Below are 11,669 nucleotides of genomic sequence, written 5' to 3'. Positions count from 1 at the left end.
CTAGAAAGTTATGAATATTGTAGAAAGTTGTGGATATTGTAGAAGGTTGTGGAAGTTGTAGAAGGTTGTGGAGGAATTCTAGAAACTTGTGGATAAGTCATGCATGGGGTGGTAAGTGCTTATTTAAGCAAGGCATATGAGCATTTCTAATCAAGCTTAAGGAGAAGCTTGAGGAGTAGAAGCTCGAGAAGAAGGTGAAAGCTCAAGGAGTAGCTTGAGAAGGAGAAACTTGAGAAGTGGAAGCTTGGAAAGCTTGGAAGGCTTCAAGGTGTGAAAGAGAAGGAGAAAGTGAAGAGTGAGTTTTCTTGAGTTTGTAGACAGAGCGCCGAATGTGAGGCAGTTTACAACAGGATTGTGATGGACTTGTGAGTGTGTAGACAGAGCGCCGAATGTGAGGCAGTTTACACTTGGATCTTGGATAAGGTTGGAGAAGAGCTAGTGGCTGCGGTTTAGAAACAAGGAGGTTGCTTGGTGGCTTGTGAGCACAAGTTGAGATCTTGAAGGTTTCTACCAGAGTGTGGATCTGGACTAGCTCGGGTTTGGATTGGATCTTGAGAGATCTTGTAGAACTATTATTGTAATTGCTATTGGTTGTGAGTTTGTAAGGGTGGTGTGGTCCTTTGTCAGTGGTATCAGAGCGTACCTTTATCATGAGTCAATGGAGAATATTACGTTAGTAACTCTTAGTAGCATTGAGGACTCATCTAAAAGTGGGTTCTTGGGGGGACCATTATATTTTGGAGTCATTTTTAAGAGATGACAATTCTGCAGTTGTTATGAAGTCAAAAATCTAAGGAAGCTTTGATGCATTCAAGGAAAATTACCAATTTGATAATAATTTCTACCAATCCTGTGGGTGTGCTCCTAATTATTTTTGAGTCATGATCTGATGCTTTAGTTCAAATTACTTCCTTGGCAATTCAAAGCAAGAATGGCCTTCTCTTGAAGGGTGGCAAAGAAGTAATTCGAACAAATGCCATTTTGCATAAGGTTATTACTAATGCAATTCCTTAATCTATGGGAAAGAATCTTATTGGCCTTGTAACATCAAGAGATGAAATTCCAGATCTGCTCAAACTAGATGGTGAGATAGATATTGTCATTCCAAGGAGTAGCAATAAACTAGTTTCACAAATCAAAGATTCAACAAAAATTCTTGTGCTTGGTCATGCTAATGGTGTTTGTCATATGTATGTTGATAAAATAGTAATTTTGGATTTGGAAAAAGTATTATATTGGATGCTATAAAGAAGCTGCAGGGGTAATGTTTACTGGGCAAAGAAACCCATAAAGAATGCCAATTAAAAGGCATAAACAACCCCATGGCTTGGAGGCAGTAATACAAATCAATTGAAGAAAGATTATGGGTAACGGATGCCAAAGGTTAGGGAGAAAGCTGCACATATTACAAAGCAAAACCACAGTCAAAGTAAAGCGTCTAAGAGAAAACAGAGAAGCTCTATAGTTGCTGCATAGAGGAAAAAGAGTTCCCTTGGCATCATTGGTGCAGAGTTCCACACAAAAAATAAACAGAGTTAGCGACAAATGAGATTGAGAGGGAGTCATTTTAAAGAAGAAGACACCAGTACAAGATGAAATCCACAAGGGTAGTAAGAAGATGCCAATAGAACAAATAAGTCGTAGCAACATTTGAAAAGCAGCCACCCCACATGAATGAGCCAAAAAGGCAGTAGAGGTAGCGTTCTAGATGGAGGACACAGATTTTTTAAGGGAGGCGACATACAAGTCTTAAAGCGCCAAGTCAATGGAGCTACCCAGGGATAGAAATAAAGCCCCATGTAGAGGCAAGGAGACCAAGCAACAGGGGTTTGATGTTTCTTAAAAAGGGCGTCTGCAAAGAAAACCATCATCCATGCATGAAACAAAGATCTCACCCACGACAAGCAAAGGGAGAAGTCACAGGGTAGAATAGGTCTCAGCATTTGATCCCACATTTCTTATGTGGTCGAATTATAATGCTTTTAAAAACTCCCTAACTCAGTTTGTTACTTATCTTATGAGACAAGGCTTTGGAAGCCGCAACCCTATGTGTGGGGTCCACCTGTGGTCGGCCAGCCAGCTTGAGGAAAGAAGACCAAATTTTTGACCGAACACACCTAGAAAAGGGGATGACATCAGCAGGATTGAACCCGCCTGAAAAGTCTCAAAATCCGGCGGTTGCTACCTCACTAGTCAGAAAATCTCAAGTTATGACATAGCAAGTTGCCGCAAGTCGCCGAAAAATCATGAAAATTTGATGCCGAAAAACTATGAAAATCTGATAGACAGTTGTGGGTCTTGTGTGGCAATGATGTGGTAGCATCAGCGAACCAAGAATCAACAAGTGGTAGCTAGACAGTAATGGGTCCCTATTGTGATGACATGACAAGTAAAATGGAGATGGAATGAGATCGTGACATGTGGCAAATCAAGTGGTTCTCACTATGTCGCTAAAGAAAAGATGCAAGGAAGTTAGTATAGCAACATAGCGAGTGCCTATGTGGTGAGACCAGCTGGTGATGAGGTGGCAATGATGTGGCGCCCAGTTGTATAAGCCCAAGCCAGTAAGATGATGACAAATGGCATCGCCCAATGGATTAAGGGGATATGAGGAGATTCTTAAAATGAAAATATCTCGTCCCTACACGTCCATCCTTAAAGTGGAAAATTTGATTTCAAATGATATATTTCTATAGTTTAAACTATAGAGTATTTTAAATTTTTCATTTTTATTCTTTTATTTGTGTAAAGCCATGAACAGAGCTTGAATCTTCAGAAGGCCATAACCTGGGCATTTTTTATCGAAAATAGGCATTCCAATATACCACTGAAATCAAGAGAATCCAAATTTTCCATTTCTGAAGTTAGTTTGTGCATAGGTCTTCACTAGTTCATGTTATAAGCCAATTTTTGATTCTTAGGGCTTTCTTAGCATAGCAGGCATATTTGATCACGGAGCATCAGAGTTGGTTAGAGGGCAGTTCTAAAGACTTGTTGGGATCTGAATGTGAAGAAAATAATCTTTAAATAGTTTTCTTGCATTCTGGAGGTTACATTCAACTGATTCTCACTTTTTACCTTGAATTTATTTTAACATCAGAATCAGTTACTTTCTTTCATCATTACATTCTGAGATATTTTTGCATTTGGGAGGCTAAATGATGAAGATTTGATTCACCTATTGAAGAGAGAGGCTAGAAAGAGGTTTTTTCATCTTCTTGGGAAGGAATTCTGAGTGGACACATGTCAGATGTAGAGTAGATCTGAGAATTCCTTCATCCTATATAATTCCATTTCTTTCTCATTCGCTAGGTTCCAGTCTTTTGGAGAAAATTGGCACACTACTATGATACCATGGTTTTGGTTCCAATCTTGATGCATTCCCAATACTGAGACACCATATTTTTCAACAGAATTCTCTTGTATGAATAGTAATAGAAGGATAATATAGATAGTTCAGATTTGTTAGGTGTTTTCATGTTTTCATTTCATGCATATGGTTGTATTGTTTCAAAGAAATTAATACAAAGAACATCAGGTTGAGTTTTATCTTGAATCTTGTCTCCTATCTCAGTGAGCTTCAATGTTTTATGATCTTTGAACAAAGAGCCTAGATTGCAGTTGCAGTCCCTTAAGGCTGTATGTTGTCTTATTATTGCTTGTAACTCAAGGGGTTATGTAAATGCTTTAGTGAATCAACAGGGTTGCAGGTTTATTGAGAAGGATATCATGTAAAAAGGAGGTTTGGATTGAGCACAAATGTTTATTTACAAAGTAAATAGATAGATCGTATATCTGAATATATATATATATATATATATATATATATATATATATATATATATATATATATATATATATATATATATATATATATATATATATATATATATATATATATATATATATATATATATATATATATATATATATATATATATATATATATATATGCATTTGATTCATGGATTTGCCTAATGGATTAGGCACTTGTCAGCTAGAGGATCATTAAAGTCTTATTGCTGCATATCTGAGGGTTTGTTGAATTCAACATTATTAATCAAATATTCTTTCCCTTGCATGTTGAAGAACCTAAATGTGATGCCCTCACTCAACTTGTGAATATCATACGATTTGCAATTTTCTACTGTAGACCTGTGTTATTACATGAGTTATTAGGAGAAATAAGGGCTTTTATCTGCTTTGAATAGATTTAGGAATATGTTTTGCACTGGTACCATATTAATTGGATCTAAGGTTAACCCGCCTAGGTCTTGTAGAGCCTGAAGTGAAGAAGGGTCAAGCCTTATAGTTGGCCCAAGACTGCAGTCGGGTGCATTCATCATAGGAATTTGCTAGCCTTAGATGCATTTGTCTAGTTTCTTGGTTATTTACGAAACTGTTAAATTAGGAGCCAACAACCTCTATAGGTCTCGTGACACATTAGTCCAAATTTCTGTGTATAAAAAGTACATTTTTGAAGAGGCCATTTAAATTACAGACTTGTTAATTTATTTTTTAGAATTTTGTATTGAATGTTTTGTGTTGTTTAAATATTAAAGTTAAATTAATTAATGATTTTACTTAATGGATTATTGGAAACAATTAGTAGATGAATATGATTAAGATTAATGAAAAATCTAATATTCGAATTGAAAAATATATATAATTAACAATTTGGATCTAAGTTATATAAGAAATGATATAAGTTTCTATAAGATAGTAATCTCTAAGTTGTAGTTCAAACATAAAAATATATAAAAAATAATAATTCAGATATTATGAATTTTCGGATAAATTTTTAAATAAATCTAAAGTAGCCAAAAGACATAGTTTAAGAAAAATATTTCATTCAGTAAATTTGAAACAAAAAAAGTGAAATTTATTTATAGTAGTATTTTAAATATTTTAATTAGAACATATATCTTAAAAATATGAAATTATTATAAAAAGAAAAATTGTTCTAAACAATTTGATTATTGACGATATAAATTTACTTATATCCATAATACAATTCTTAAAAATTATTTAGTTTTGGATAATTTAATTAATTATATTTGATTTTATTCTTTAATCTTACTCATTTTTAGTTTTCTTATTAGGATGTCGATTTCAAAGTAGATCTTGCCAAAATAGGTTGCAAACAGTTTTCTCGTATAAAAAAATTTAAACCTAAAAATAACAAATAAATAATATAGAAAAGTAAGAATTAATTTTAGGTCAGATTGATAAGACCAATTCTGACTAAAAAAATCTACCAACTACCTTTCACTTCACCAATGGGTTATATGTGACAATTATCATTTAATATAAGTATTTTTAAATATAAAACTAATTATTTTTTCACTATTTCGTGTAATTAAAAAAAAAAATTAAACTTATAAAAATATTTTAATAAATTTAATTGATTTAAATATATTATTTATATTCTTATTTTGTACTACTATATTCATTAACTGTATATTATACATAAAATTAGTTATTTCTATTACTTTGTATTAAAAATATATATTTTAAAAATATTGTTTTAATTTTTAGCTTAAAGGAAATTAACAAAATAGTTATGCTTTAATTCTAATATATTTAATTTGTTTTTACTATGGCATGTTATTATAGTTAATAATAGATTTATAAATCGTTATATTTACATAACTTGTATTACTACATAATCTATCATGCAAAAATATTCAAAATGTCATGTCATTTTTATATTTACATTATATTATCATTGATAAAAATGATTTTAAGTTTAGGGATAGTTAAATGAAAATTTGCTTCAAGGTTAAATTACTCATTGCTTCTTCTTTGTTTAGTCTAATGAATTTTGTGTAGGCCCACATAATGTTAAGAAGGTGAAATCCACCGATCTATAGTATTGGCTAGCCGCTATAATTTATGTAGTTTTGAGGATGGATGTCCTTAGTTTTGGTTTAGTGGACAAAAGTTAAGTGTCTTTAAGTATCATCTCCATATCTACAAATATTTACCACTTGATGGTGAAGTTCAAGTAGTGAATAAAAGATTTTTTGAGCTTCACATATTTACTATTTTTGTTGTTGAATATCATCTAAAAGTCGTTATGATGATTATCTTCACTTCATTTTACAAAGTGAATAATTAGAGTTGTGATTGACAATGAACCTTCAAAATTTTTGGATTTGTGGTTCACCAACATTTTTCTACATCAAAGTGACAACCAATTCTTCTAAATAGTCAGTATGACATGCATTTTGCAAAATCAGAAGTGGTAAATTTTGACTCAAATAATTTGAGTACAACTCTAGCTCCTATAATTGTTCAACCATGTTGAAATATGTGCTCCAAACAAATATTGCACCTTCGTCAGCTATTTTTCATGCCTTGCATAAGGCAAGAACTCCTGCTCAACCAGAGCTCTTGTTTTCTATTGTTTTTTTTTTGGATGATTATTAATTCCTATATATTTTCAAAAAGTTTAAGTTGTTGTTGAGCGAAGTTCATATGCATTTGTTCTTGAAGCAATGTAAAAAATGCCTTGCTAAATCTAATAATGAATTATGCTTATATCCATTGTTTCTTTTTGTTTTTTTGTTTTTGGAAGATTATGTTGTTGAATAGAGTCCATGTGTCTTCAATTAGAAGTATCCTAGATAGACATCTTTTCTTCAATGAGCCATTGAATTTTCATTGTGTCATTGTAGTCATGACTAGATACAACTTTTTGTTTATGTCATGATGAAGTAATACTCTAAAAATCCTGAAAATCTATGTTATATCATATGTTATTTAGGGTTACTCTTAGGTCTCTTAAATGCACTTAAGTTGTTTAGTTCTAAAAATCTATGTGATATCATATGGTTATGGCAAACATATGTAAATATTATTTAAGGTCACTCTTAGGTCTTTTAAATGCACTTAAGTTGTACATATCACTATCTTAATCTTTTTTAACTTATATAAATGTTATTTAAGATTACTCTCAGGTTTCTTAAATGCACTTAAGTTGTTCATATCATTATCTTAATTTTTTAAAACATTTTATAATTTAACTTAGTTATCATAATATATCTCATTCTTGGATCTCTTCAAGCTTTAGTCCTAATCTATAATTTATATACAACTTGAAAAACATCTTGTCATAATTTTGAAAGGAAAACAATAGCAAAGCAAAGGTAGCCTTCAAATAGGCCAACCATTATTTTCTCAATTGGTAGGCCATGATTTAGTTCAAGTTTTTGCAAATTCCAAGCTTAGTTTTCAAAGCCAACCCTACCCTATCAACATTTCACAAGAACTATATTGCATTGCAACTCTTGTTTAAGAATTTCAAATAGGCTTTTACAAAAGTGAACAAGCCAATCGTAAAATAAGCTGAAAAAAATTACAAATTTCATACGATACAAACTCACAAGTCACCTTTAAAGATCAAGCCATCCACAAGATACAATTCATTAACACGTTTTTAGCCCATGTTAAAAGTGTAGAATTATATAGTCCTAAACATATAAACCCTTATTGACATACATTTAACACCTCACTTTTCATTGTTTTGACACACATTTAACATATAGTTCTTGGCAGTTATACACTAGGTATTAAACTTGTATTTTGTCAACTTTCCTAGTTGCTTATGTGGTAGTCGGGTCAACTTTTGCTTTGAATATGAATTAAGGAGGAATCAGAGTTGATTATCTAAATTGTTATTTAACATGTGAAGCATTAATTAATGTAATTCAATGATTATTTTGTTGCATAGATGTGTGCTTATGAGGATGTTACATTTCACTTCTTATATGATTATGCTATGTCAATTCATGATTACGTTAGTGGTTTTTGTATCTAACAATATGATTCATGGTGGATACTAACTCATTTGTTGTTATGAGTGTTTTGAGTGGAAGCAGGAATGTGAAGACGAGAGTGTGGTTGAGGTAGAGGAGGTTAGCTTCCTATAAGGGAATGGCCGAATATCTTAAGCAGCCCACACACTACATTGATTTGAAAATGTTGATTTAAGTCCTAACTTACCTTTTATTCCATCCTAACCCTTGAGTGATAGGGTTAGAAGGTGATGAAAGTAAGATAATTATATTAATTTAATATATGTAGTTAGTGGTTACTTTATTTATTTTACACAAATAAAGGAAAAGATAATCGAATCTTTCCAATTACTAAAAGAGACTATGTACATAATGTTTTATTCTTTTCCTTCTAACACATTAAGGAAAACGATTAACACTATTCGTGTACACACTCAGGGAGTAAAACCATAAAAGAAGGTAAAAGATGTGATTTCTATTATAGGGTTTAAAACAAAAACAATTAGGAAAGGTGGAGACAAGAAGGGGAAAGCCCCGAATATATTGGAAAAGGAAGTCACTATTAAACTGGAAAAAGGAAGGAAAACTTACAAGCATCGTGTTTGATTCCGGGTTCTTAACTGGGTTTTTAAAATTTGCTTAGAAAAAAAAAATGATAAACTTAGCTTTGACATCTACTCTACATTAATTCTTAAAAATAGTTGTAATAAAGTTTTTGTTCTAGATTTGTGGAAGAGAAAGACCCCAAGGGAACTAAACACTCTATGGTGGGTGTGATAAACGCCGCTAGGCCGCACTCCCGTCTGAAAAAGCAAATAAACAATGTCTAATGGTTGGCTTTGGAAACTGGACCTTACAGAAGGACACATATTTGAAGCACCTTGTCAATTCTTCAATGATGTATTGTAAACTATCATCCTGAGATGATCATATCTTTAATTATGTAAATGGATAATGTATAATTAATGATGTTGATATAATTGTTAATGTACATTTTGATGGATGTCCACAATGTATTGTATATTGCAATTGTTATGTAACGAATAGCTAATTACCGATTTTGGTTAGTGAATATTTTCTCTTGATTTTTCCGCATTTCAGCATTTCAAACATTGGTATGATGTGGGATGGTTCTTACTTATTCCAGAAATATCTATCACCATAATTCACATTGGCACTGAACACACACTAACATATATGTTCACAATTATCTGTCAACATGATCCACAGGGGCACTGAACACGCAACGTTTATGAAGCTAATTTAAAACTCAGATTATTATTCCCCAAGTAAGAAATTGCATAGATACACCTTCGGAATCACCATCCCACACTTGCGAAGAAACTTAGTTCGGGAAATTGACCACATAGAAGACACCGGATTACACACATGCTCGCGGAAATGCATTAGATTTCCGCGCAGAAGACTGAACTACATGGGAGACAATTAGCAAGCAAAACATACATCGATCAGTTCATTGAAACCCTAACCAATTTTAACTTCAATTGTCTTAGGTTTCTTTGGCTCTGGAGGAGGAAGCTTGGGAACAGTCACGCTCAGCACTCCGTCCTGGCAGCTTGCAGAAATGGCCTCCATATTGCAGCCATCAGGCAGAGCAAATTTGCGCATAAACTTGCCGACCCTGTGCTCCATCCGGATATATTTTACTTCCTCTTCCTCTTCTCTCTTTCGCTCTCCACTAATTGTCAGCACCTTCTCGTCCTCCACTTGAACCTGTTCTCTCACAAAAGCAAAATTAAAGATCAGCAGGCCGAATTTTGAATCTTTAAGCTTAAATCTTTGCACTACAATTGAAGAAATCTCAAATGAATACCTTGATATTGTTTGATTTAACGCCAGGCATGTCCAGAATGAAGACATAGGAGTTAGGGTATTCTTTGACATCGACAGGGGTGGAAGCCATGGCTTTTGTGTCGCGGACATATGTGCGGGTTGGAGCATTAAGATGCTTCTCCAATTCATCCGGAAGCCCTAGCAGCTGTTGCAGAGTGCTCATCACAGGATCCATTTCTTCTCAAAACCTGCAAAAATATCGAAGATTGATTTCATTTACCCTCCTCCGAAGAATTCAGCCGCAAGAGAAATGAACCGAAAATTCTTTAAAGAAAAAAGGGGTAAAAAACCAGGCCTGAATTCGTTTATCCAAATGTTAGGATAAAAGTACAGATCGCTTACCGATTTGTCGATCGCAGAGAAATAATCAGCTAAAGCAAAGTATGTGTGCTCAAAATGGTTGGGGAGGAAGAATTTAAATCGAAGGCAGCCATGGGTGTGCATGTTGCAGGGGGAAGAAACCAGGTTTCTCCAGCGTCTTCTCAATCTTTCTTTTAAATTTTCGAATGAAGAGGTTTTCTTACGTGGATTCGTTGTCTGTAAGAAGCCCCCACCACCAGTTTATATTTGACATAGAAAGTAGTTATCTTGGGAGGTCTTGGGATAGAATTGCCAATGTGTAAGTTTGAATTATATAATTCGAAATGTTGATGTAAAAAATCAAATAGAACAAATTATACGAACATATGGATTATGAAAATTTAATGTATGTTAAGATATTTAGATTTCATGATATATTGTCTAAAGTAAAAAAAAAACCATTATGTGTTAGCTAATAAATTAATTTTAGAAGAGTATTTAAATGAACTATTTATTTATTCAAAATTGTATTTTAATAGATAAGAGTTACAATTCATGTTGTTGATAGGGAGAGGTCACACATGACCCTACATCATATTATATTTTAGATGCAATAGTTTAGAAAAACAGTGGTTTTATAATAAGCATATTTATTTTACCTTTACAAAATTAATTAATTGAAAGACTATTTTTATCATGTGACTATCTCTTATTTGAATTCAAGAAAGAGACTTTTAGAAATATAGAACAATTATGTAACTCTTCAATAATTTTATTCTATCATTAAATTTGAGATAGGGATTATAAAACTTTAATGATTGGTAAAGTTTAAACAAGTGTCACATAGTGGTTTGTATTTGCCATTAATAAATAGTTTTAAATTATATTGTAGAAACAATAATCTTAGTGCTTATCTTGAGTTCAACTTATAGTGGTTAAAGGTTATTTTTCGTTGACTAGATTTTATTTATGTTCTATTATGAGAAAGGGGGTGTTTTCTTTTTCTCCAATAGTGGATGAGTAATTATGAGCTATTTTTGGTGAGTATAGGGACACTTAAGTCCAATTTTGAGTTCTATATTAGTTTAGAGGCTATCTTGATCATTCATCTACATGTTACTATCAGTTGAGCTCCTCTTTTTAGGGATTGGTTCTTGTATTTAATATCATGATTTTGCACGTTATTTTGATCACAACTCCTGCAGTTTTAGTTAGTTTTCAATTGCACTTGAATATTGGGAGTTTTTCATTTAGTTGGCTTTCAATTTCATGTAGTTTGGTACACTCTTTTCATGCATTTATTGTTCTATTTGAGTTTTGGTTTTTCTTATTTATATATTGTATATTCACCTCATTATTGAGGTCTCCTCTTTTTGCCATCGTTTTTGCACATTGCAAATATTTTGTTGATATTGAGAGCTCTTTGTAGCAAAGATTTTTATCACACACACACACACACACACACACACACACACACACACACACACACACACACATTTCTCATTATTTTATGTTGTAGTATTATGAATTTTATGCGTGTGCATTGTGGTAACCTCCATTCGAGTTTTATCATTTTATTGTTCATGCAGAACTTGATTCATGTGCATATAGGTCTATGTTTATGTCCTTTAACTTTTATGTTGAAATTTAAAAAAAGCTTTAGTTTTCTTTTCAAGGCATGCAAGTTTTGGGTCCTTGCATTAGAATCAATTGCAT

At 32.6% G+C, this 11,669-nt stretch overlaps 1 protein-coding gene across 1 annotated transcript; it reads right to left on the bottom strand.

The window, feature by feature from the left end:
• Positions 1-9,048: 9,048 nt before the first annotated feature.
• Positions 9,049-10,216, bottom strand: LOC149552633 (17.1 kDa class II heat shock protein-like). The gene is made up of 3 exons (XM_089789804.1): positions 9,996-10,216; positions 9,634-9,841; positions 9,049-9,533 (listed from the first exon to the last, which is right to left on the bottom strand). The coding sequence occupies exons 2-3, from the start codon at positions 9,826-9,828 to the stop codon at positions 9,285-9,287; spliced, it is 444 nt and encodes a 147-aa protein (XP_089645930.1). The 5' UTR covers positions 9,829-9,841; positions 9,996-10,216; the 3' UTR covers positions 9,049-9,284.
• Between the last annotated feature and the right edge of the window lie 1,453 nt (positions 10,217-11,669).

Source organism: Cupressus sempervirens, chromosome 6, assembly GCF_028749045.1.
Source record: "Cupressus sempervirens isolate cs-2001-9-10 chromosome 6, ASM2874904v1, whole genome shotgun sequence".
Classification (NCBI taxonomy): domain Eukaryota; kingdom Viridiplantae; phylum Streptophyta; class Pinopsida; order Cupressales; family Cupressaceae; genus Cupressus; species Cupressus sempervirens.
The sequence above is the reverse complement of the archived record's forward strand: the minus strand, read 5'-3'. Positions and strand labels throughout refer to the sequence as shown.

Excerpts from the sequence above, each read along its gene's own strand:
- LOC149552633 (XM_089789804.1), bottom strand. The coding sequence starts at position 9,828 with ATGGATCCTGTGATGAGCACTCTGCAACAGCTGCTAGGGCTTCCGGAT. Across the intron at positions 9,534-9,633 it reads TTAAATCAAACAATATCAAG|GTTCAAGTGGAGGACGAGAA; the intron begins GTATTCATTTGA and ends GTGAGAGAACAG.